The sequence below is a fragment of the Columba livia genome, chromosome 16 (genome assembly GCF_036013475.1).
Source record: "Columba livia isolate bColLiv1 breed racing homer chromosome 16, bColLiv1.pat.W.v2, whole genome shotgun sequence".
Classification (NCBI taxonomy): domain Eukaryota; kingdom Metazoa; phylum Chordata; class Aves; order Columbiformes; family Columbidae; genus Columba; species Columba livia.
The window spans coordinates 10,678,139-10,705,272 of record NC_088617.1 but is presented as its reverse complement, the minus strand read 5'-3'; the positions used below and the strand labels follow the sequence as shown (position 1 = coordinate 10,705,272).

General features: G+C 39.4%; 1 protein-coding gene across 4 annotated transcripts; it reads right to left on the bottom strand.

Moving 5' to 3' along the window:
• Positions 1-1,364: 1,364 nt before the first annotated feature.
• On the bottom strand, positions 1,365-25,659 carry CTCFL (CCCTC-binding factor like). 4 transcript variants are annotated; one of them, XM_065032450.1, is made up of 13 exons: positions 24,453-25,657; positions 22,113-22,226; positions 16,198-16,568; positions 15,204-15,671; positions 14,038-14,251; positions 12,305-12,475; positions 11,749-11,882; positions 10,874-10,994; positions 10,376-10,525; positions 8,738-8,898; positions 7,052-7,234; positions 6,148-6,268; positions 1,656-4,130 (listed from the first exon to the last, which is right to left on the bottom strand). In XM_065032450.1, exons 4-13 carry the CDS (start codon positions 15,411-15,413, stop codon positions 4,075-4,077), a joined length of 1,521 nt encoding a protein of 506 aa, XP_064888522.1. In that variant the 5' UTR covers positions 15,414-15,671; positions 16,198-16,568; positions 22,113-22,226; positions 24,453-25,657; the 3' UTR covers positions 1,656-4,074. The 4 variants fall into 4 exon arrangements, with proteins under 4 accessions (XP_064888525.1, XP_064888522.1, XP_064888524.1 ...); XM_065032452.1 differs by having other exon boundaries at positions 22,121-22,226; XM_065032451.1 differs by having other exon boundaries at positions 24,568-25,657.
• Between the last annotated feature and the right edge of the window lie 1,475 nt (positions 25,660-27,134).

The following is a 27,134-nucleotide window of genomic DNA, read 5'->3' as shown; positions in this document are numbered from 1 at the left end:
TACATTGCTTGTTAAAAGCCTTAAAATATATTTTAGCTAAAGATTTAACAAAAGATTTCTTAGATAAACATCTTAAAGTATCATTAAACAATAATTTTACATGTGTTAGAATGATTTATCAGCAACAGAAAAGATATTGACATGTTCCTAATGCACATTCCCTACACCTCCCTTGCGCTCGCCTGACCTTTCACTGCGCCAACTCACCCAACTAAGCTGGAGCAGACGACAAAAGCAGACAACACTTAGTAATGACATTAGGAGTTATTAACCTGCTAAGGGAAAAAAAATACAAATAATTATTTTTATATAGGCTTGAGATGCATAAAGTCATCAGGATACCTTACTTAGTCAAAACGAAGACATTAAAAAAAAATAAATAAAATCAAAGCACCTTCGACATGAATCATTTGCTCCTCTGCTTAACTAGATGCGAACATGTGCTGCCATCTGCGGGCAGCTCCGCTAATTACCGCTATCAGTCATCAACTCGCAGCACAACGCTTAATTAAACGCCACTAGCCGAGCACAACCATCCAACTTACAGCCCCACCCTTGCTGACAACAGCTGCTTTTCTTCATTTCCTTGGCAGGTTCTAGCATTCTGGGGGGAACAATTCTTGCAGTTCTCTGAAGACTCCCACCAAAATGGACTTTAGCATCATCACATGCCACAAATTAGCATCGTTGGAGTTACTGTGTTTCAAGGTCTTCGTTATATTATGGAAGTTAATTAGTAAAAGTGAATGCAGAGTAATGTTTTTAATTTATCTGCGTTTATCTACCGGGTATGACGTGTTACACCTGCCTCTGCAGAACTGTGCTCTTCCTCACACATTAACTATTTAAAGCACAGACAATTTCTGCACTTTGAGGAAACTTGGACTGCATGCTTCCTCTTACAGAAAAATCCTATTTTCCAAACAACAGAACTATCTGAGAACACTGCTAGAGAATACTACCTGCTCCATGACTTGGATCATTCCTGTATATTTAACAACTCTCCTGTAATTAGTAAATCAAAATATTTTAAAATTGGCTTCTGTTCAGAATATGTAATGGTTTAAAAGGTATTAATACGTGTGTACTTGCCTACAGTAGATTAATACTATCATTAAATTATCTTTGTAAAATGAACATCTAAAAGCCATAACAATACAAATTCTTATTCACGAAGAACAACCACTGTTTGCGGTTAAAAAGTGTGAGAGCACCCAGAATGGCTTCTGAAGAGGTCAAATCATTCTCCTTGATTTTCCAAAGGACACATTCCTAGCTTCTAATTAGTTAAATAATAATTTTCCAAGTTCAGAGATTGCAACGTCTTCTATTATGACATTTGCATTCCACCTCATGCAGTCCGATTTTCAGATGTCAACACAAAATGAGTCAGCTTTATTACTAACAGTTCCAATTAACAATATATAGTCAGAAAATGGATCAAATAAGTTATAAAACTTCCAAAATCCATTTTAACAAAGAAATCCTTTGCTTAGAACTTATGGCACGGACGGAAACAGCACAACAAGAAAGAAGTCAACAATACTATTTATGTAATTATCATGGTCAAAAGTATCCTTGACAAAGCACTCAGAACACATCATTAACTTACTAAAACCAGATAAACGTTACCATTGTGAAAACAGACACAAAACAATAATTATGAATCTTTATTAAACACTCAAAGAACACACTATAATGGAAGGAGGACCAAGCCGATGTTGATAAATTCAAATACACTGACTTCTCAGTGATTGATAAACCATAGGCTACAAAAGTGAATGGGGTTTCTATTATTACAGTGGTAATTCCTGTTCACATATTTGATTGAGCTGATTGATTCAGGTCTTGATGAGGCCCCTCTAGTGCAGAGTGGTGCCTGTCTTCTAAAGTTGGGTCATTTATCACTCTAAGAGAGTAAGTATCTCTTGCTAAGCCTGACACCCTTATCTCCTAACCATGTACACAGAGATACTTAGGATATTGCAGGACAGTTGAAGCTCCTGAGCACACCATCAGTTTGGGTCTTACTGGCAGCAGAACAGTTGCCAAATTAAAAAAGTTATCCTAGTAGAGCCGGCATGTAGACGTTTTCAAGTATAGGATAAAGCTGTTTATTTAATATACTAACTGGGAAAAGAAGACATACCCTAAGCTTTCATTTTTAACAGACTTTTCAAAGTAACAAAAGTGAAAACGTCCAGTATTTAGACCTCAAACTGCAGTTAATCCAGAACGAACAGTGCAGAGCAAAATTTACTGCTCCTGACTGCATGAGCGTAAGTAGCAAACACAACTTGCTCAGCATGTAAACCCAAACTATCTTATACTTGCTGGGCTCTGTATTATATTTATAATGAAGTTAAACACAGATGTTAATCTTGAAATTAGGATAAGGGTTTGGCATTTTAATTAAAATTATTTGTTACATGACCTGATATTCTTAAAAAATGGTTGGCAACGCTAGTCCTTATTTGTAATGAATCACAGAATAGCAGCATTAAAGGTTAAAATCTTAAATACTTTAAAAACATTCAACATGTTTCCACGTATTTATTATAAATGACAAAAAAATGAGCAAAGAGTGCATAAATGGGAATTGTGATCATTGTAACTAATCGTAAAAATCACAGTAACTACTGTAATAACTCCAACTATATTATTAACTAAGCAGTAAAACCAGTAGCTCTTAAAACGTATATGAAGTTAGAGAATTGTATCTGATAGTTAAAATTTCTCCAATTCTTAAATGTACTATGAACATGAACTCTCCTAAATAATACAAGTGTGCTTTATTGAAGGCCTAATTAAAATCAGAGTCATGGGTGTGTTACGGATCTAGTGCCAAATATATGATCCCAGTCTTACATGGATACATGGGCAAGAAGGCTCTTTAAAGGGGAAGGGGTGAGGTTGGAAACAGCTACCACCTGCCCTCAGGAAATAGTTTCAGGCGACAGAAGGTTTTGCATTCGCAGAAAAGAGTGAACCTGCACTTTTCTGACACCAGCACACACTTTTTCTGCTCTAACGATCGTGCAGCTCTAAGTCTGTCCAGCTAATTGATCTGACCCAAACTCAGACAAGAGAACAGATTAGTTTCTAATTAGATCTGCGTGCTGATCCAACTCACCCTACAGCCAGGGGGTTGCCAGAGCTGAAGCAAAAGGGATGAAAGAAAATTATGCCCAGGACATGGGGAAGAAGACAGGACAGGCAGGTGTTCCAGCTGTGAAAACGGAGCCCAAAGCTTGCAGGAACTTATCTAACAAGCCAAAAAGTAAGTGACCTTCCTCTGCTACTGTTTTCCATGCTGATGTAAAACTAAAGGAACTCTTCTGAAGGTAATGATGTTATACCTGTTGAAAACCACTGGGGGAAAGAGAATGGAGCTAACATGACATGATTACTAGAAGTATGGGGCATAAAACCCTGTGCCTTTTTTTTACTGCAAAATCGTGTTTTAGCATCGTGAATTCTATTAGAAATGAATGTGTTTGCAGAAAGGAGATTACTAAGTGCTCCTTGCCTTAAAAAATCATTGCCTTTCACTTGCTTACCTCAGGAAACTACAAATAGACTGAAGTTCATGCAGCTCTCAATTCTATAGAGATACCAAGGAATAAATTTACTTCAGTATGCAATTGGGTGAGTACATCTGGGAGAAAAATGAAATGCAAGGTGAAACAAATCTATCTACTTTTTCATAAATTACTCTGAAATCAGCTAATTTTTTCTTCATTCTGTTTTTACACATATGTAATAAAACATGTGAAGGTTCCCTATAACTTTCACACTTTAGCAATATTGTTTAGGTTACACAGTAGAAATTGCAACAAAATGAGAAATGAACACAGAAGAGTTTCAACAGCTTTCAACCAGTGACTTCTACAGCTTTCTAACTATACACAGTCACACACGTTGATCTGGTCAGCTACAGCCAGTGAAAACGAGGAAGACCAGAGTCTGTTCGAGAGTTATTTGTCCATCATGTTGAGAATCATTTCACAAGTCACTTCTGTTTTCTGTTCTCTTGGAGCTGCTATTTCTATTCCATTTAAAAGAGGATCCAACTCACTGACAATGTTGATTTTTCACAGTGGAGACATCTTGGAACGATTCCAGGTCAACTTTGCAAACAAACAAACAAACAAGAGTGGGGATTAGACAGAAAGACACGTAAATATTTCAATACATTTAACAAACAGGCAATTTAATTTAGTGGAAAAAATACAGGCAATATATAACAACAGTGTATATTTTATATCACAGTTGTAAAGCCACATACAGGATCCCACAGGCCCCTGCAAGTTGAGCAAGAAATGGACAGTGATATACACTCGCAAATGTCAACTTTAGGAAAAAGCCTTCTGGAACCAGCACAGAAATTCATAATATTTGTGTGAGTCAATTAATGGACTGAGTATTTGCATGAACAACTACTAAAGACGCATTATCTTAGCTCTAAAACACCAAGCTTCCAGATGAAGGTATCTGGAAGATATTGAAAAGAAATTGTTTGCACGTAGCAAAACATTAATAAACAGCAAAATCTAATTACTGCAAAAACATAAACACTGCAGCTGCAACATTTCTCTCTAACCATACCATTACAGCCTTACCAGTGAAAACACAAGTGTCAATGCTAATGTAAACTCAGCTGCTGATATATATTCATTAGATTCAGAAAAGCTCCAACATTTCTTCTTCTCACTATGTCAAATTTTCTCGGTGTCATTGGCTGCGAATCAGTGTAGATAAAATCTGATATATCAAAATGTAAGGTTTTAGGAGACCCAGGCCTTAGATGTATGTCTATTCTTGTCTCCTACTCCATAAAAATCACCTGAAGAATCCTATCCAGGGGGCTACTATGGCTTTCAAATGGCACCTGGAAGCAGAGGGGCAAGAATGTCAGGATATTTCGGTCAGGCAAAGCTATTTTTTTGGCCCTGGTGGCCCTGAAAGTGACCTCAGGAACAAACCACCAGGTCTCACCCTGCAACAGCGCAGAGATTTAGCATTAGGCCCATGGCCTGACCTGAATATTGTGCATTGCGCTTAGCCTAATCCAACAGAAATGCACATAAATGAAAATATGAGCAGACAACCCCTCTGGGTCAAATTTAGACTGCAAGGTGAAACTGCTAGAATACTACAGATGTGGTGGCAGGCTAAGGTTTGTTTCAGAGGAAAAAGAATACTTCATATTTTTTTTAGAATTGCAAATAAGATAAAGCATAAATGATGGCATCAGGAGTGTACTAGCATAACCCAGACAGAAGAAGCACTTCATTTATTTCTCTGGAGTTCTCACTGACAAGACTCAACTGACCAATTACTCTGGCATTTTGGTCTGCCAAAACATGAACTTCCTGGGAATCTCAACCTAGTGAGAGAAGATGAAGAGCAGAAGCAAGAGAAGGAAAGAGAGAAACTATGGACTATCTTTTGGTTTATATTGAAGTTTACAGAATAAATGCTCAGTGCTCAAGAGCCATCCACGATGAGTAACACTAACTAATCAGAAGTGAGTTTCTGATTGCACAGACATGCGGAACCAAGAGCTCTAAAACTGGCGTGATCACCTCTGCAGTACAACAGAATGAGTCCAGCTACTTAAATCAGCAGCATTTTTATAATTATTTGGTCACTATCTGGTCTGAGAGAAAGAAGATGAACAATTTATTAAGATGTGCCAGATCTTTTGTGACGAACACAAAATTTGAGTTCTGAAACTGAAAAGTTTTCAACTGGTCTGTATTAAAGCAGTATACTATAAATCATGAGCTCTTAAGAAAACTTAGTGTGGCTCAACGCAGTAATGATGTGTTTCATTCTCTTTTATAAAGGCAAAGGGAATTTGCAAGAGGGAAAAGAAAAACGCATTTTCAAGTAGGGAGTTTAAGAAGACATTTGCAGAAGCAGGGGAATAGAACTCCCAGAATGGGTATGTGAGCAAAGACCCAACTCATGACAAGCATTTCTGGCACACAATAAAGACTACTCTGAAGTATTCTTCCATTATTAGCACTTAAATTAGCTTCATTGTGAAACAGTAATTAAACAGCAGGGAGATTCACTGCCTTAGCCTTTTATTCTTGATTCTAATTTACATGATTAAATTCAAACTTATTCGCTGATTACCTTCTTGCTTCACACGCTTTGGGTTCTCATGGGTTTTATTTTTGCCCTTGTTCCTTTTTCTGGGTGTAGCAGTTTTTGCCCTCGCCAGTCCACAATTTTCAGCATGCTTATGCATATTATTCTGTTAGCATAATGAAGCATAAATATATGAATCAAATATTAATGTATGTCAGCAATTTAACATGCATGCAAAAAACAAATATGGTTTTGACAGACAAATTTTGGAACACTAAGTGAAAGGCTGACTTAGATAACAACATCCATAAAACTCCTGATGATTTTCCAGAATACATATTAAAATTCTGCTTTAAAAGAACACTGTCATTTGGTGGGTATTAAAATCAAATTTATGATTTTCTGGTTCCTGGATAAGCAATAAGGTTTTACACATTAAATCTGTATGTGGAAAAAAGGTTACATTTACTTTAGAAATGTGCACAGTTAACCCCAAACCAGAGAGACGTTCTCACTGCATATGGTTTTGTAGAAGTGAATAATAATTTCTTACTTTCCTTGCTGAACTGGTCCTAACACTCCTGCACTTCAATTGTCTTCACAAGTTCTTTAATTTGTCTTAAAATTCAGACCTCCACGCCGCCTTTTATTTAAGGCTACTCTATTAAACATTAGAAACTTCAATACTGGACTGCACAAGCCAGTACCAACCCTGAAAACACAATGTGGCAAATATTTTCTACCTAAAGGAGAATACTGCAAAGTACTTTATTAATCCGTCAATGTAAGGTTTGGGAAAGAAATCAAACAAGTTGTGCTGGCTTAGCGTTAAGGAGTGAAGATTCCAGCCAGTACACCGCTTCTTACTCTCAGTCCTTTGTGACAATATGATCTGCAATACTTAGCTAAAGATAACTTCACTGAAATTCCCCAAAAAGAAGTGTCTTACCTGGAGTGAATAGCCCTTACCACACCTAGGGCATTCATAAACTGTTGGCTTAGAATTAGGATCACGGTGCTTCCTAAAGTGGAGAGTGAGAAGCTGCTTCTGTCGAAAGCTTTTGCTGCAGCACAAGCAAGTGAAGGGCTTCTCACCAGTGTGGGTTCGTTGATGTGCAATTAAGCATCGTCTCTGAAATGAAGAAAATATCTGTAACTTACCTATCCAGCTCTGTGACACATTCATAAAAAATACGTGGGCACACAGAAAAGTGCAAGGATGTTGCTTAATGAACCTCCACACTGCAAGCAGATGCTGAAGAACACGGGATACTGCCCACTGACCTGGAGATGGTCTGAGGTTTTCACAGAATCCCAGAATGTCAGGGGTTGGAAGGGCCCTGGAAAGCTCATCCAGTGCAATCCCCCCATGGAGCAGGAACACCCAGATGAGGTTACACAGGAAGGTGTCCAGGCAGGTTGGAATGTCTGCACAGAAGGAGACTCCACAACCCCCCTGGGCAGCCTGGTCCAGTGTTCTGTCACCCTCACGGAGAAGAAGTTTCTTCTTAAATTTAAGTGGAACCTTTTGTGTTCCAGTTTGAACCCATTACCCCTTGTCCTGTCATTGGTTGTCACCGAGAAGAGCCTGGCTACATCCTCCTGACACTCACCCTTTATAGATCTGCAAACATTAATGAGGTCACCCCTGAGTCTCCTCTTCTCCAAGCTAAAGAGCCCCAGCTCCCTCAGCCTTTCCTCACACGGGAGATGCTCCACTCGCTTGATCATCTTTGTTGCCCTGCGCTGGACTCTCTCCAGCAGTTCCCTGTCCTTCTGGAACTGAGGGGCCCACAACTGGACACAGTATTCCAGATGTGGTCTCACCAGGGCAGAGTAGCAGAGAAGGAGAACCTCTCTCGACCTACTAACCACCTCCCTTCTAATCCACCCCAGGGTGCCATTGGCCTTGCTGGCCACAAGGGCACAGTGTTGGCTCATGGTCATCCTGCTGTCCACCAGGACTCCCAGGTCTCTTTCCCCTATGCTGCTCTCTAATAGGTGATTCCCCAACTTACACTGGAACCTGGGGTTGTTCCTACCCAGATGCAAGACTCTACACTTGCCCTTGTTATATTTCATTACATTTTTCCCTGCCCAACTCCCCAGCCTGTCCAGGTGTCACTGGATGGTGTCACAGCTTTCTGGCGTGCGAGCCACTCCTCCCAGCTTCCTCCAAACCGTATAAAGGTTAACAGAGAAAATAATGAGAATGGAGCAATGGTACACTCCAGCAGACTGAGGCCAAAGCAGCGCTATCCTAAATATATTCTTTAAAATAAAATTTTCTGTTCAGACTGAATTTATTCTGTGACACATGAAATCCTATTTGAGGTGCAAATATTACATTTTGTTCTCATCACAACATCACTGAAAGTGATTGCTCTTACTTTATACTTCTAAGCAGTTCATGTACAAAAGATTTATGAAGAAAATAGCCTCAGACTTTCCTGAATTTCAATTTTACTGTTTATTTGCGAACCATTTGTCTTGCAAATAAATGTAACTACACTATTTTAGTTAGATTGCAGTCATAGAAGTTTTTATCTTCTTAAGGTAAATACAACCCAAAGCCAACCCTACCTTAGCAAACCATCAACTGAATAAGCAATCATTTTTCAGTGAATTTAAATACCTGCTTACATGTGTAGCTGCACTGATCACATTTGAATATTTTTTCGTTTCTGTGAGTCTTCTTGTGCTGAATAAGAACATAGCGCTCAAGAAAAACAGCTTCACAGGAACTGCATTGAATTGCCACTGCCATGTAGGGATGCAGATTGCGCAAGTGGACACCTGAACAGTTATTAAAAGCAATTAGTTTTAGCGGTAAATTCTTGATTTCCACAAATTTCCACAAGTTAGTGCAAAAATACATTAACAAAGAAATTATATAGATGTAAGTAACAATTCTGCTTCTACCTTCCAAATACTTAATAGACTTCAATGGGATCTTTATTTGAAAACATAAATAGATGCTAAAGACATCTTTGTATGTCTAAATATTATTTTACACAGCTTTTTCAAGTGTTTCTGGAAAATTAAAATTTTGTATAAGTTTTGTTGCTATCGGTCAGCAATACTGCCTCAAATACAGTAATTATGCTATATTTCTAATACACAGATTTATTAATAAAACTCTCATCTGTACAAAACCATTTTCTTCCTAGAAAAGAAGGTGAATTTACATATAAAATGTATGGATAGAGACAACTTTACTGGTATTTGACGCAAGCACTGTTCCAAACAAGAGCAGACAAAAAATTTAGAACACAACATTCCCAGAAAATCATGGTGGCTTTTATTTCAACAACTATGTTTTGTATAAAATTTTAATTTTCTTTTTCAGTTACAATTATAATTTTAATTTCTATTTTCAGTATCAACCTGTATATTAGTGCCATTTGATAGTGATGGCAAAGAAAAAACTCCATTATCTGCTTATAGAATGAAGATGAACTTATGCAATAATTTGTTCTTTGCATTCTGGGAAAAAAACCCCAACCAGCCAAGAGACATCTGAGTTTATTGTATCACCTTCAATGTTTCATGAGTGCTATATTGCACTTTGATATAGACGTAATAGAATTCAGAATTCTAAGACTTTTGAATGCTGGAAGCACAGTAAAACCATTGTCTGCTGTACCAATGAAGTCGAACTTGAAATATTAATTGTATTTTACTGACTAATGCAATTACCTGTGTTTCTTTAACTACACAATGTGCTCAGCAACTAAACACATGGTACAATTTAAGATTAAGAGGTAAAAGCTGATTTGGTATATGCAAAACAACCCCCATATATAGTAAAACATTCAATCTAATTTCTTTTCTTATACAGCTAGACACATATGTACATTTTAACTGGAGCTGAGAAAGACAGACAATGGGAGAACTGAAATGGCTTTATACAGATCTATTTCCTTTGGCTTTGAGAAAGAAGTTTTCAATACAACCTGGACATACATTTTTGTGAGGCACATTCTTACTGAATAACAGAAGGTCACAATGTCACAGGTACTGAGCAAAAAGAAAATTAAACGTTTACTACTTTGCATTATAAACAAATTAGAACATCAACCACAAGATGTCACCACATCTCCTTGTAGGAGAAACTTACCTGTATAACAACCAATATATTTTCCATATAAATATTCTTTAATGATATAAAGTGATATATAACATATTTGGTATCATTGTAAGCAGTGAAAATTAGACATTTCACCTCTAAGTATCTCTACATTTCATTTTGACTTTTTTCCTTTAAACTCACCCAAGTCACCTTTTCGTGCAATAAGGGCACTGCAATGTGGACACTGGTATTTTGGTACATTAGCTCCGTGCTTCTGTAACATATGGCTTTTCATGTTACCACTTTGAGTGAATCTGGCCTGGCAAATGTAACATTCATAGGGCTTTTCATCTATAAAATATATATTAATATAGCGCATACTTAGAAACTCTACTTATTTGACACAAACGCAAAATTCCCACTGATCTCAACATCTATGTTCTAACAGGTACAGTCTCCAGACTGCTCTTCTAATATAATAAAAGTTCAGGAAGTACTGCAAGACTGTAACTACCAGCACTGTACAGTTAGACTTCAAATAGCCAAATCTAGAAAATCCAAAGAGAACGTGTTTTTCAGGCACATTCTTATTGAAAATCACAAATGAAAAATGTGCTAATTTAGTGTCTGAAATTAGATCACTGTAACCCTAGGAATGCTAAGGGCCTAAGTACATAGACTTGATCATTAGAGTCCTACCTGAATGAGTTATCATGTGCCTTTTCAGTTTAGACGCATCTTTGCAAGCGTAACTGCAAAGGTCACAGGCATAAGGACGCTCTCCTGTATGTGAGCGAAAGTGTCGTTTCATTTTGCTTGCCTAGTATAAAAATAAGAATTTTTCTGCAATAATATTTACATTAGAGACATAATCAATTAAAATATAAGCAATTTTACAAAATACATCTATTGCAGTTTTAAATATTGCATCAATCCCAGAATTAGCACTTTCACATCCTCTTTTTTCCTGTACAATCAGCCCGTAATGGCTTTAGGTAACATTTCTGTACTCCTTCCCCAGATGATCTTGCTTCCATGTTTAGTGTCAACACAAACAAAAGGTGAAATTTTATAAGAAGAACATAAAAGCCACAGGTTTTTACATCAGCTAAAGGGGATACCCACTGCCTTCAGGCTATTTGGATATGCCAAATGTAAAATTATTTGAAAATACTCAAGAAAATTAATGAAAAATGAGACTCATTTAGGAAGGTCTTTATTCACCTTCAAGTCCCAATGATGCACTTTCGTTGTAAAAGTTTAATTCATTCTACTTTTTGGTATTGTTGTTGTGATATGTCCTACATAAATATTGTAGGTATGCAAGCTAAAATTAGGAGTTTCCTCTTTCACAGCATTGAAGTATTACAGTAACCCCCAGCTTGACCATTCCTCTGACAATAACCAAGGGTGATATGGAGACTGAAATATATGCACAGGTAGGTCGCAATTCAGCCAAAATTTCTCAGGGCTAAAAATCCATACAAAAACGATGTAACTCGACAGTACATTAAAATCGTAGTATGTGAAAACCTACAAACCCTCCCAAAAGATTCAGTTAAGGCTGTACTTACTTCTACACTAGCATATTTGCACAGTGAACACTTGAAAGGCTTTTCTAAAGTGTGCTTGTAACGCCTGTGTCGTGAGAGCTCCCCACTGGTCACAAATGTCATGTCACAGTCACTGCATTTGTGGGGTCTGGTCCCTGTAAGAATACACCATTTCTCAGAATTTTATTTAATAACACAATTTGTCTGCCTGGATCAACACGCGCAATTTTTTAATAGACCCTGGTTTTGAGATTCTGAATTTTTCTATACAATAAATGTATTCCGTAAGTTTATCATAAACATGATTTATCAATTTGCACGTAGGAAAAAGACACAACTGAAGTCAATATTCAGTTGACAAAAATTTTTAGACTGGTATTTGACAAAATAAACGAATATATACACAGAGAGCTACTAACTACAGACCATGGCTCTTCAGTGTGGAACTCCAAAAGAAATCAGAGAAACTTCTGAACACAAAATGATCACAGAATACTGCTCTAAGACAAAGAGATTTGCCTCTTAATTAAATTTTGCAGACAATACATAAAATGAAGTATTTTCACACACTAGATACCTGTATGTGCATTCACATGGTTATGCAGGACAGCAGCTGTACGAAAAGCCTTAAGGCAGAGGTGACACACATGACGCTTCTCATCAGAATGGGTTTTCACATGATGCTTAAGATTTGATGTTCTGAGAGAGGTGAATGTGCACAAACCACAGCTGAAAACCGTTTTGCCTCCTGTGGGAACAAAGACACATTTAGATCATAGAAGCTGCAAAATACTGATTTTATTTGTTTTTTTAAAGTACCAATTTCAACATAATTCCTCTACTTTGGGTAAAACTACTTCATACTTCTACATAAAAGGACTTCAAAATAGATTACATAAAAAAAAAAAAATCAAGCTGTCAGACAGAAATTATTGTATCTATTTAAGGCTTAAGTGATTTGCCCAAAAAATAGTGCCATGTGCTAATGACAGTTTAGAACCTTATCTCAGGAAACTCAACCCCTAGCCTGGCTCTCACCTCCAAGACAGGAGGAAACTTCCTCTCTTAATAGCGTCATTAAGACGTGGTTCATCAAAGCACTTACAACCTGTGCAACACACTTCTTGATGACAGCTGTATAATTAGTCAGCTTGTTGAAAGATTCGGAAAGGGCAGGTTAAGCCACTCTCAGCTTTCTGGAAAGCACTATATCTGTAAAGTCTACGTCAGAACATCTTGATGTAAAAGCCTCTCTAAAATTATTCGTTGAATTTCAGGAAAAAAAAGGACTGATTTCTTGGAGAAGTGATAGAATAAAGTTATGCTTTTTGGATTACATAACATTTCCAAGTTCATGGCACAGCAGTAATGAATTTCTTTTGAGCTTAACAAGTTAAGAGTAAATGTGCAACACTTTCAGTTTTGAAGATCTGAAACTGCGAAATGGCAAATACATCATATTTTAAGAGCCTTTCCAGAACAGTTGTCTCAGCTCCCATGTGCACTCTCTGTAATAATTTTCATGCTGAGACCAAAATGTATTTTATACAATGGTTTATACCACACAGCAATGTGCAGTTAACACTTCACTTCAGTAGCAGCAAACAAAAACACTTTATTGTTATTTATTCATTGTGGATTCATGCCCACACAAAACATTGTTAACTTTGTTAGAGCTGCTTAAATGTACTTCCTATAAATGCACTAACTAAAACGAGGAAAATTAACAATTTGTACAATCTCCACACTTTAAACAACCTCAGCCAAGATACCTTAATACCCAGGTAGTATGACATACATGTTTACAGACTCTTCTACGTAACTGATGTCATCCAGCTTTTTCAGTACACACATACAGTTTCTAGGGAAACAGTCACTTATCCATTCCCTCCTGAGACAGTCCTTAACTTTTGCAACATACTTTTACATCCCTAAAATGTTAGTCAGCCATTTTCTGTTACTTTTCCTTAGATTCTGGGAGATATTTTGCTGACAGGCATTGACACTTGCCCACCACCATCAGCCAGCAACATACCACATACTGTTCAAAAGACCATTAATTTCTAAGTGTCATCCAAGATGTCTCTCCTGAACACAAGGCAGATAACATCAGCCTGAACAAGTATCTTTTACCACTTAAGGCTGAAGGGTATTATTCCGCCTTCCAAATTCCCACAGATTGTTAGATTTAACCTAATCTAAACTTAACAATAAACACCCTGAATATTTAACATAAAATGTCAACCTCACTTCAAAATCTAACTTAACATATGTTATCTAAAAGTGCTACAAAGATTATTAACCTTTTACCTATTTTCCAACGTTGAGTGCAAATCTGAAATTCTGGACTCTTGGGATTTCTTACAACTCTCTGTTTTGGTGGAGTTGCATATTGCTGCTCTTCACCTTCATCACATGTGTCTGAGAAATCATGACTGGCTTTGCAGCTCTGCCTCTTTTTTTCCCCAAGAGTGAAAAGCAGCTCCTTTCTGTTCCCCTCTTCAGATGGAGTCACTTGCTGGACCTTATTTTCAAATGCAATGACATCATTACCTCTGTCATTCTATTTAAAAAAATAAAACGTTTTACAGCTTCCCTAATCAAAGGGAGGTGCTAGTGGCAAAACAGCTGAGCTATCAACAAAATGCAAGCTACTAATTCCTTTTGATTTTCAGCCGCAAATGTGATGGATAAAACCGCAAGAAAAAAATTGCATTTAACATACAGCAGCCTAACTGGGAAGTGAACAATTACTAAAATTGAGCCCCAGCTCTTCCGAATTTTATAGAAATTTTCAGAGCATCATTTTAAGGTTACAGTACTGAGAACACAGACAGCTACATCCTCATTTTTAAAAAGAACTTAAATTAAATTTCAGTACATTTACCTTCTTAGAGAAAATGACAAGAAAGTATGCTCCGAATTTTTAAGCAAACTAATATAGGGCTTTTGCAGCATAATTGTGATGCTTTCTTTGTCCAAGGTTGTGATACCTTTTTGCATTAGATAAACTTAAATACAACTGTACCTCAGAAATAATCTATGGTGGCACTTGAGTTTTAATAGAAAAAGAATATTTAATTACAAACCAAAGAGCTAGAACAGGAAAATGCCAAAGTTTGCTTGTCCTTTTAATAAATGAGACCATATTACATATCCAGCTTTAACAACTACTGCAGTACTGCAGGAGAAGGGAAATTGTCTAACACTATTCAAGAGCTCTAGACTGTCAAACCAAATAGCACGAAACTGACGAACTGAATTAACTCGTCTGAAATTCAACACCTAGAAAGGCTAAATTTTTCGTTTGCCTCTCTAAATATGGGATTATAAAAAGCTGTACAAAGGATTAGATACTTAAGTCAAACGAATTTGAACACCTAGAAAAAATAACACTGAATTAAGAACCAAATCAGTGCGATAGTACAAACTAACAGCTAATGTATGGCCATCTTCACTACATCTAGAACTTGTACCTCAATCGGAAGCATGTCTGGTGGTTCCTCTGTTCGCTTGCTTTCTGAACTCTTTGCTTGCCCTTTTTCTTGCAAAACATTAATCTGCGTCAGCCCTAGGTCATAAAAAGCACAGATACCTTCCCGGGAGGTCACAGCTGTGCCCGCCGGCACGTTCGGCCCTGACTGCACCACCGGCTGCAGCAAAACGGCCCCGTCCAGCGTGGCCATCAGCAACCCCTTGGGGGTCTGGCCAAGTCAGCGAGTGCTTCTGACCATCTTCAGCAGACAGGGACCATTGCGGGGGGGACACTTGTCGCCGTCTGTGTGTCAAGTCCCACACTGTGGCCACTGGCACCGCCGCTCCCTTCACTCGGGTTGTCCTGTCCCAGCCACACTCTTCTCCTCTTCTGTCCCTGTGTTTTTCTGCACCCTGATTTTTTTGAAAGGCTCCAGCAACCCTTAGGCCATGTATGCAGCTGAGTGAACCTGTTCAAAAGGCGAGGATAAAAACAAGGGCAAATCACAGGCTTTTGGGACAATGGCCTTGCACTCCAGCCCCTAACCCACCTTACGGCCCTGCTGCCCCACAGACCCCGCACCCTGACCCACACAGCTGCCTGCAGCCCCAGCCCCCTCACCCACCACCCTGCTCCTGAAGCCTCCCGGCCGGCCCTCACCCCTCCCAGCTCTCCCTGCTCCTAGCCCAGGGGTTCCCCTCACCACAATCCGAGCCAGGGCCCCGCACTGGAAAAACTCCTATCTCTGCCCGCTGTTCTCTGCTCCTCCCCAGGGTGCGGGCACCCTGCAGCCCCAGCAGCCTGTGAGCAGCAGGAGTGCCCGGTGCCCCATCGCATCCCCTCAGGGAGAGGCCAGCAGAGAAGCAGCTCCACACCAAGCGGCCCCTTCCCCGTTGTTCTCCTCGGCATGGTGGCCCCGCAGCTGCAGCAGGGAGCCTGCTCTCAGCAGCAGCCGGAGGGCCAAGCACAACCTTGGGGAAATGCTGGTTCCTCACCTGTTAATTCCACAGGAGGCCCAAAGCTCTGACATGGCGAACATCCAGAGGCCTCTCCACGCAAAGCCCGTGCCCAATGCTCAGCAAAGAGCCCGTCTCCTCACAGTGAACACGCAGCAAACCCCTGCTGCTCCTGTCACTGCAGCCTGCCGTCTTGTCAGGCTCGGCTCTTGGGTGAAGATCTCTCAGTCCTGATTACAGGCCCTTAACCTTCTGCTCCCACTTGGCTGGAGACCACAGGGCTGAGCTCAATTGGTTTCCCCATTGCAGACATCTGAAGTATTTGCCGCGGTTCTCTCATGGCAACGCTTCAGCCGGGTGCCACAGCTCTGCAGAGCGGGCTGACTGCTCCTGCCGCCGCATCTCTTGTCCTGGGAGACGAAGCGTTTTACAAAATTGGCTGAAGTACATTTGCAGACACAGTAGAGCGATATATATAAGCACCATTACGCTATACTTTAGGCCAGGATTGGTTATTCAATGAGAACATAAAGTTTTAGACTGAAGAGCTCTCCAAAGGCATCGTAAAAATGTCTTTGAGGCAAACTTGCATGATTTGAGAGACTTAATGTTTAATCTTGTGTACCCTTCTAGACTAGCAATTTCCAAGTGTCAAATATTTTGTAAGGCCCACTTACTATTAATACCCTATTATACACTAGCGCAAAGGATAGATTTGGAGCTTTACCTCTAAATATTAGTTCAGTGCTGCAAAGTACAGTACATTGCAAAGCGACTGTAGTCCAGCGTGGCCCAGATCCTGCTAAGCCATGTACTGAACTAAACAAAACCAAACCGTGAACCAATTTGTTGCATTCCTCGCCTGTGTAAGTAACCCATGAAAACTGGCGTTTGTGAAATATCTTGAGCACAAAAGAGCAGCAAATGCCTCTGGCCTGTTTAGCTGTGCTGTTCCATCAGACAAGGTGGTGTTTTGCACAAAGCTGGTATTATACGGTGTGTTTCTGAGCACAGTGAACACTGCTGGGTACCCAGGAACCACGCGTCCGCTTTTCCGCTGAATTTGGCAGGGATATTCTTAATATTTCTGTGCTGTGGGTGCCCGAGATAGTAGGGCTATATAGCACCATTGGAAAATCCAGGGATTCTGATTGCTGCAAAGGATGCAGCCATGAAAAGTACATTGGCAGGACCACTGTAACAAATTGTAGGAATGAAAAATTAAAACCTTCACATCTTGAAAAACGAATCTCATTACAAGCCTGATTTTAGGTCATTGCCCTTACTAGGCCTTATCCTCAGAGCCAGCAAGTTCCTGTAACTCCCATAAATACCCTTGACAACAATTACTCTTATCCACAAATCTGAAGAATCCTAAATGTAAAAAGAATATAAAATTTTTACATTTAATAACTGCAAATTAGTCATAACTATTATGTTACTTGGAATCAACACAAAGCCAAAGCAATTATTTAAGGCTGAATACGTATTCCAGCAATTTAGGGCTGATATTGTAGTTAGATACCACATTATTCATTATCTACAGAATCTGTGGGCTCTCAAAACCAAAGAACAGGATGCGGAATACACAATATATGCATATAATTATGCTGCTGGTGACTGTAGCCAGAGATTATACTTCTTACACATTTCTGAGTCTTTTCAAGTTGCTACATACACTGTGCAATTATAATAGTTGAAGGGCACTGAGGAAAAAAGTTGTTATAATACGATACTCTCCTCTAGGTCATTTTAATGAGTTTTTCTGCACTTCAACAGTCATCTGTATCCAAGAAATGCCCTGCCTTGTACTTCTGCATTATTAATACCAGCATCATCTATGCAGCTACAGTTAAAGGTCTGTCATTATTTCCATTATAAACTGATATTTTCAAAGATTTCTAACCCAAATGCAGAATAGCCCTTCAGTTCATTTTTGTTGAGTTTAAAGGAACCACTTGGATCAGCAGTCTACAAATTCAACCACTTTCTAATTACATTTTGACACAATAGAGGTTAACAGCTCCATAATGGCCGTTATGGTCTATTGTATATACAATCTCCAGTTACCACTACTGCCTACTGCAATCAAGCTTCTATCCACTCCTCTAAAGGGTCTTTTTCTTTTAACAGTCTGCATGAAAAATGCACCACAAAAATAATAGAGGAGCATTTTATTTTGTTTAGTCATAATTATATTGGGGGGGTTAAACATATTCAATATGAATTATTGTTTGTTAGGAGTATTTTATAAGGAATATAAGGAATTTAATGTAAGTACATTCTCTTATGCTCAAGTAATGTTACACAAAGAAACAAAATTCAGCCACAAGATTGCAGATGAATTGTTGATAAGAATCTACCAGTGCATGAAAGTGAATACACACACAAATGAAATCCTAAATCAGCAGAGTAAATTCTACCCTTGGTTTCACTAAGGAAACACAGCAAACTTTGTTCCAATCTGCATTTTTCCACTCAACTATAAACAGCACAGCTGACTTTTTTGATGAACAGAATATTCGATTATCTGTTCAGATTGTCAGTCTTAAATCTGAACAATGACTTTTATAATATTTAAAATGCTTAATGCTTGTTAGGTGGAGCTGACTTGTTTAAAATCTCCATTACCATGTACATATAGCATATTTCACCTTGAAGGCAGTTCAAAGTCTCCAGTTTCATTCCTTTCCTGTGGTTTAGAAAATCACTTTGGATGATGGCGAAGGCTGTAGAACAAGCCTCTGTCGCTTTGCACTTCCATCTTCCTATCATAGGTCCTAAACTATAATCCTCTGATGCCAACAGAAGAGTTGCCATCAACTTAAATGGGTTTGGAATTAGGCCCAGAATAGATACCTCTGTGAAGCAACATTTTTGACCTGTCCACCAAACTCAGAGTAAATCAGGAGTGTTGCATTACACTTGAAAGAGGGGGAAGGAAAAAGAAAAAAGAGAAAAAAGAGATCAAAGCTAAGCAAAAAAGCAAATAAGCCCCAATTTAACCTTCAATGCTCATAACTGCTTCATTTATTATATTCTGTCTTTTAGATGAAAACTGCATTCTTCTCCAGAACATGACTCCTGTTAGTCTATGAGAAAACCTAGTCTTTGTTGTGACTTATTTTGAAAGCTTTAATATCATTTTCCACCTGGCATCTGGAAAGTTTTCCATTTTCGCTTTCCTCCAAATGTCTCACTTTTGTTTCCAAGTATATGTCATATTCCCACTACACCTGTTGTAGTGGTGTCTTTGTGCCTTAACACTGGTCTGAAAACACACACACCTTTACACGTGCTCTTACACCAGGGACAATTCCTACACCTTCATCACCTGATTTGCAGCAAGATATTGCCCCTCTTAACAATGACGGCAGAGATAACCTCCTTCACACCATCACCTGTTTTAGAGAAAGCAAGTACGCTTTTGTAACCTCATTCTTGTGCCTTCTTTAAATATTGTTCAGTTTACGAAGCCGCAGTCACTAAACGGTTGAAAAGTTTTCACTATACTTTCTGGTGCTGTTGTCAACTTGTTCTTTTAGGATCCCACTTTCACACAGAGGAAGCACTTCTTCAGAGATCACCACAAACCTTAATAAAAAAATCAAAGCATGTCAGCTAATGAGTGAGATTAAGGCAGGGGGGAGCCTCGCTTTGCTCTCTCTCCAGTGCTCATCTTGCCTTTGAGAAGACAAATCATCTCTTTAAATATGAGTAGAAGAACCAAAGCAACTTTGGTTGAGTTAAAAGACTTAATGCTTTTAAGTATTGCCTATGCTTTTTAAATCCTGCTCCGTGCTGTTAATGACTATAATTATATAGCATGAAAAAAAACACAGGGCATAATAGCGTACAGATGTGGGATATATAAAAGAGAAGTATTTAACATAAGCTTATCGGAGCTGAAAGTACCAGGGATGATTGATTGCTCAGACAAAAGTCAGGGAAGTGGTCTAAGAAATATTAACCATAATTGCAATTTATCTATTAACTGTTTCATCTAACATCATGATATATTTAGAAGCAATTCTGCCATCCAGTAATGCACCGTTTGCTGCTTGCAGCAAACAGCGTGCCTGGGTCTGTTTGGAAGAAGGATGTTTACTTGAGAAGCTTATTGCTTCTTCCATTTCAAAAGACATTAGCATGGTTATACAGTTAACTGTGCCTCAGTGACTTCCACTGTTTTTTCAGAATACTCTTTAATCCAAGAGATAGCAAAGAAAGTTTTAAAGACAACTCCCCTTAGTTAGTTAGTAAAGGTTTCTGCTGTTGTTTGTGCAAGGGTCAAAGAGTTAAGCGTTTAAAAGGCAGAAAGTTTTCCTCTTGTTTTGAATAAGCTGGAGGAAACATGCTAGAGCTGTGCAGAATTTGATTGCCAAACACACAGTGAACACACACAGTGAGAAAAGATAGTAAAGGTTTAACCCAGCTGATGTAAGAAACTAACTCCAAGGATGCCCATGTTTCCTTGCTTTTATTGCACTGTTAATCTTTAATCAGGAAAACAGTTCTGAGAACAGCTCTTTGCGCACAGCTAAACAGGCTCCATTGCTTGGAAGTTAATGGCATCACCAGAGAACAAGACTATTAAATCATTGTCCTAATAAATCAATGAGTGAGATGTACAACCCAAAGGAGTTCAAATTCTGCTTCCACGTGGATATACAGCGAGTGCACATTAAACCTTGCAAAATCAGCAGAAACGCTGGTGGGTGGGTTCAGGAGAGCAGTGACTCTCCGTGCAGTTTTTTTCCATCTCAGATCAGAAATGCACATGGACGTTAAAGTTTCTGAGGAACCCGAATCAAGCTTCTCAGTTTCAAAGAAATCAAGAATGAGCTACAAAATTGAAGAACATATTTAAAGACACATATAGTAGCGTGACTTCACTGACAGCAGGGGATTTAGCCCTTGATATTTGTCAGCAGTGATACTGTAAATCTTAGTCTTCCTCTGTCCCACAGTGACAAATCCTCACTTAAAGACCAAAAGCAGATAACCTCATGCCTCTCCATCAGGAGCTGGTAACAGAAATACGGTATGGCAGCCATAGTTGCACATCTTTTGTGCTCTTGTAAGAATAAACAAAGCCAGCCTTCTAGTCTTTTTAAACAGCAAGATGAAGTGCCTAGAAAACAAATGAGAATTGCTAATTGACTTGTTTTGTGAATAATGGTTATTACTCTGTTCAGAGCTGCCTCTACAAACTTACAGTCTCTTGATCTGTTATTCCTACCCAACTTCTGTTCTGTCTTCAACAAGGTAAGGTCTCCTGGGCAGAACACATTCATGCTTCACCCAGAATAACGAGGTACTGCCTTAGTGCTATTGCAATGGAAATACCTGAACTATACAAGGTTAACAAGTGGGTTACTTGTTTAACTTTATTTGCAGAATGCAAGTTCGTTGGTATTTATTTGTGCACGTTAAGTTAAGCTCATGTATAAGAGATTCCTCTTTAAGTAAACAGTATTCATATGCATATGAGTCATCCTGAAACAGTAAATTTAGAGACAGGTACAGATGGTCAGTCAACAGAAGCCTATATAGCAGAGTCAGAATTCTGTCTTCCTAAAAGCACAAAAAAATGTAGGATCTCCAAGGCCCACTTGAACCCTTGACCTCTCTAGTGAGTGTTTTTTGTAGCAATAATCCTACTTGTGGCACTTGTCTGATAGGAACCATCTACACTGGCAAAGCAAAAACGCTTTTCCATTGAAAAAATCCCATTGCGGTCGACCCATGTTGCCTCCTTCCCATTAGAAATGTGCTAAGTGTAAGTGTACAGTGTGCAGGATTTCACCTGATCTGTTAGCAGTTACATCAGATTTTTTCAGTAAACACAGGATCTATTACAGAGGTAACTGGTTTTTTGTAATGTTGATTTTCCTACAGTGGTCAGGTTCAAGAACCAAAAGCTATGTAGTGCTTGACATAGGCATGTTTACCTTCTGACCTTTGGAGGTAGGCTGGCTTCTGTTTCTGCACAATCAGCTTCTCTATCCTGCTGTTGTCACTTCCAGTGTTACAAAATGCTTGAAATATTCATGAAAGCTATTTTCCTGGAAAAAAATATAGAACAAAACTCACTTGGAACAGAAAACACAGTTCAGCCCAAGTTGGTGTTTTTGTGTTGCTATCAAAGGTGAAGAAAACAGGTTATAGTAAATGTTTTTTATTTCTAATAAGAACATATTATTTGCATTACAATAATCTAGAGAGGACCCAGCAGGGACTATCTATGGCTCAGATATAAAGATGAGAAGAGGTAATGATCTTGTCTAATTAGTTTTTAACCTCCTCCGGCCAAAAACTATTGACCAAACTAGGAAGAATGCACAAGAACCCATGGAGAGAATAAAGGCTTGGGAATGTAAAGTTACATGCCAAAAATCAAACGGGAAATCCATAGTGGAGGAAGAAACAGAACATAAACTTGCGAATGTGCACCCACACTGGTTAAAGCCACCCTTCTTTAAAGAAGTCAGCTCATGAACAACATGTGTCTGGTGGGTCAGACTGCTTGTAATGAGGGATTAAAATGACAAGAGAGACAAGAGGTAAATGAAAGCATTTAAATAAATGAGAAAAAACAAAACCCATTGCCAGTCAGGTAGACAGAGCTATGTAACCCTGAAATGACAACTGACAACAGTGCTGCTAGCGAGCAACGGATGCCAGAGAAATAATGAATGGCATGCAAAAGGAAGGAGCAAAAGAAGCCAGGGTTATCTCATCCTAGAAAAAGATAAACAAGTTTAAATTTTAAAAGGTAGCTGCCATGCCATTTCTTAAGGCATGAGGAGGTGAAATCTCAGTATAAGGACAGAGTTAGCAGGACTCTGGCTATCAGCAGGAAGCCAGAAAGCGGCTCTTGAACAACATCTTGAAACATCTCCTGCTGCTTCAACCCGTGTGCAGGGATTTGTCATTTACCCCTTCAGTGGGTAGGGCACAGGGAGCTCCTGACAGCTGCAAACACACAGCTCTGCGGTAAACAGCTTGCGCTCCAGCAAGGGTTACCTTTTTTATTTGCAAAAATGAATCTCTGTGCCATCTGGGCTTTGTATGAGTGAGCAGAGCAGATGCCGCAAAGGTGAAGGGAAACACACCACCTTATGCTGACTGTTTTCCCCTCTGTTTAGTACAGTTCGTCCCCTTCTCTCCTGGCTGTGCTTCTGCTGTGCATCCAGCCAAAAAAATGCGGTAACCACATAAAAATCATAGTCATGTTCTTATCAACCATGTGCCGGCTGAGGTGAAAGCTAAACTCTCTGTGTGCCTATTAGACCTTCTACAGGAGATGAGAAGAGCTCCTGAGCTCACACTTGGCAGGATCACACATACCTGGCCATGGGTCGGGGACCAGTGGCTGCGGGGTTTTACAAAAGGAAAGACAGTGTTCCTTTGGAGCAGAGTCCCCAGAGTAGAGTCACAGCTCAAGAAATGGCTCTGAAAGAGCAAGTGCTTATCAAGGTTAAGATTACATTAATCAATCCCATCTCCAGAGCTAATGAGCTGGTGCAAGAGAAGGATGAACAGTGAATAACACGCTGCTCAGAGCCACTGATTAAGCAAACACCATCTATGGGGAGCTGCTTGCTGCTCTGCATGTGGAGTCCCATCTCCCACGTGAGATTCAAGTGTGAACTTGGAGTCCAGACTGTCTGGTGTTGCTGAGAAGGATCGTCACTGTGACAGGAGGGAATTAAACCCTCAGTATCCTGTGCAGGCAATGTGTGGACGTGTCAAGGTACCTCCCTAGCCAAGACTCCACGTTTTGTTCCTTACAAGAGAAAATGAGAGCCCCTCACCTCCCCTGGTGACTGTAACAATGTCTCAGAGCCTGTAAAAGTGAGCTTAAAAATAATTAAAAAAAAATAATCATTAACAAAGAATTAATAGTTTATCTACCAAATCAGAAGAATAACAAGCAAGGAACCAGTGTGCCCATGATGTATGTCAGCCTTGGCATGTACTGTGGCACAACCATGACTTTCCCTAAAATACATCTCAAGATTGAGCACTTGAGCTGATACGAAATGTATCAGAGGTTGGTGACTTTCTTCAGAGACCATAAACATGCACTAATGCATGTTCCTGCCTGCTCAGATTTCCTTCCATTTAAGAACTTTTACCATGTCTGTTGCAAAGATGAAAATGCTAAAGGGGCTAGTGCAAGTGCAGTCTAATCATGATAAAGCTGGGTATTTTTTACCACTTTCTCATTCCTCTGCCATCACAAAAAGCCACTGAACGTTGAAGACAAGCAAAAAAGTTTATATTACCTTAGTGATCCACAAGCATTATATCTTTCAATCTGCCCAAGCCAAATCCTGTATCATTTATGGCTGGAGAGAAGGAGGTAAGAAGGGAAGTGCTGTGCTCCCAGTTTGCTGCTACCTGTTCTGCCTGGTCCCAGGGGCTCAGTCTCAGGGTCCATGAGGAGAGGAATGTGCAGCACTTGTGGCCAGAGCCCCCAGACCTCCTGCAGCTGGGTCAGTGCCGAAGAACTGCCTGTAAGAAAAGGGGCTGTGAGGTGGAAATATCACACAGGGTCCAGAATAAACACTTGGCTCAGTCACAGACTCTTTTGCAACTGCAGATAATTTGCACGGTTCCCGTTTTCTTTTGCACGTTGGGGGAGCAGCCCCTGCTCTGCTCTCTTTGAGCTCTGTGCTTGCAAGGGCTGCCCTTGGCATCCAGTCCAGGAGCAATTGCAGTATGTTTGGTATCAGCTGAGCGCAACTTCACAGCAAACACAACAATCAAGAAGCAATGTTCCTCTGTTAGGAGAATAGCTCAGCGAATCTTTAAAAAAAGCTACAATTTTATAATAAAGAAAACCCAAGTGACAAACTCTCTGGATGTGACAATATGTAGGATAATTAGCAATGGGAGGGAAGTAGAATTTCTGAGTATTAGCGTATGTCATTAACAACTTTCGGATCTCATTGAGAGTGCTTTGTTGCACCTTGGTTTGTAATGTTGAGTTAAGCTTTCTTATTACACATTTTTTCTGAGCATCTAAGAACCTTTATGGTTATTGAATTGAGTTCCAGTAAGTCGGTGCAAGTCAAACAGCTCAAAATCTCTGTTTTGAACAGCCCGAATAGTGTCCATCAAAGCAAACATCCCAAAACCACTCCTTTCAAGGCACTTGTTGAACACTATCATCTAAAAATGTCAGATTCACACTCATTTAAGTGGTTTGACAGCTTCCAAGAAGACACCTGATGAGCATCACATTCAAGTGTCAAAAAGCATAGAGAAAAAGTGCCAAGAAAAGTTCAATCTGAAGAAATTGTGTCAGCTATTAGATGACTATATAATACAGCTACTACTAAAAAAGATTTCTCATTTAAATAGAAAATAAACTTTACATTCAAGACTTTTTTTTTTTTTTTTTAAAAAAAAAGACCTTGCATTTCCCCCATACCACCTCCCATGTTTCTCACTAGTCAGATCTTCCAGCAAACTGAATCCAGAAGGCAGACTGCAGTGCACATGGTACTGGGTGAACACCTCAAGGCCACTGTAACTGAGCCATTGGAGATGCTACTTCTGGGGGTCTTTTGGGTTGGTTGGCTTTTTTTGTGTGTGTGTTGGTGGTGGTTTTTGGCTTTTGGGGTTTTTGTATCTGTGTGTGTGTAGTTATGAGAATTTGTTATCTTCAGATTAAACCTTTAATGCCTTCTGTTGGGTATCTCTAAAAGCTGAAGCGCTAAATGAGAAAATTCTTGAAAAAACTCTTGGCCCCAATTTGCATATGCTCCAGTTATTTCATTGCACCAAATACTACACGTGTTTTATATAGGGGCTTGAGGCATACTGTGTGTTTGCGATAAGCTTTGAGATCCTCTGATGGGAGGTGTTACCTAAATACAAGTAATTTGACGCTTAAGTGTCTAGAATTCCCAGTGGACATCTGCACTCGAGCCCTGCTGCCATCACAAATGAAAAACATTTGGAATCCTTAATGTGATTTTTAATGGACATATGTTCATAACACAGTGCCACCAATTTGGCATATTTAGTGTCTTCTCAAGAGAAGCCCACAGTTTGTATAGCAAGATTGTGGGAGGTTAGGATTGCAGTGTGAGAAAATTTGCACAACACCTGCCTGACTATAATTTAATTGGCAGAAACTAATGCTCTGGGTTTGGGGATTTTTTTTTTTCTTCTGCTCAAAACTGAAGAGACACTGGGACTAATCCCTGTCTTACACTGTCAATTTTAAGCTTTTATTCTGACTTTACTTGTGCTGCGATATGATCATTTTCTGGTCCACTCTCTTTTTCTGACAGCCGAAGCATTGCTATTTTATTCTCAGTTATTCATATGTACATTATCTGGCCAGCAGGAAGGACTCAATATTTTTGTACTTCACTGAAAAGGGGTCTGCTTAGTGTTACTGAAGATTACATCACATTTCATTTTTAATGAAGTACTTAATTATACATTTTAAAAGGAAAACACTTGTCCAAAATATTTCTGATCAGCTCCACCAGCACCACAGTGTGTGGACTCCAAAGACAAACACCACTGCTGTGATTATTAAATTGCCTTTGATTTCACCTTTGCTTATAGCAGGGCAGAGTATCTGGAGCAATCCTTAGCACCTCTTATCCTATCAGATATTTGTTTTCCTTTCCAGGAATGTTTGGCCTTGCAGTGCGTCAAGGACAGCCCCTCTTACTTCACTGTTTTCTTCCCTTTGCATTTACAAAGCATAATAAAAAGCTTTGCAGGAGAGATAGCAGGTACAGTCCCCAGGGAAGTGTTTCTGCAAGCTGAGATTCAGATCCGTGGTATTTTAGACTTGCAGGGCAGGAAGATGAGCGGCAATCCCCATCCGTGCTGCTCTGCCAGACATGACTGCTCAGGGCTTGAGAGTCTCAAAAACTCTGCTGGAAACATCTCATTGACTGCACAAACCTGAGAGGGTGGCAGGTTATAAACATCCTTTA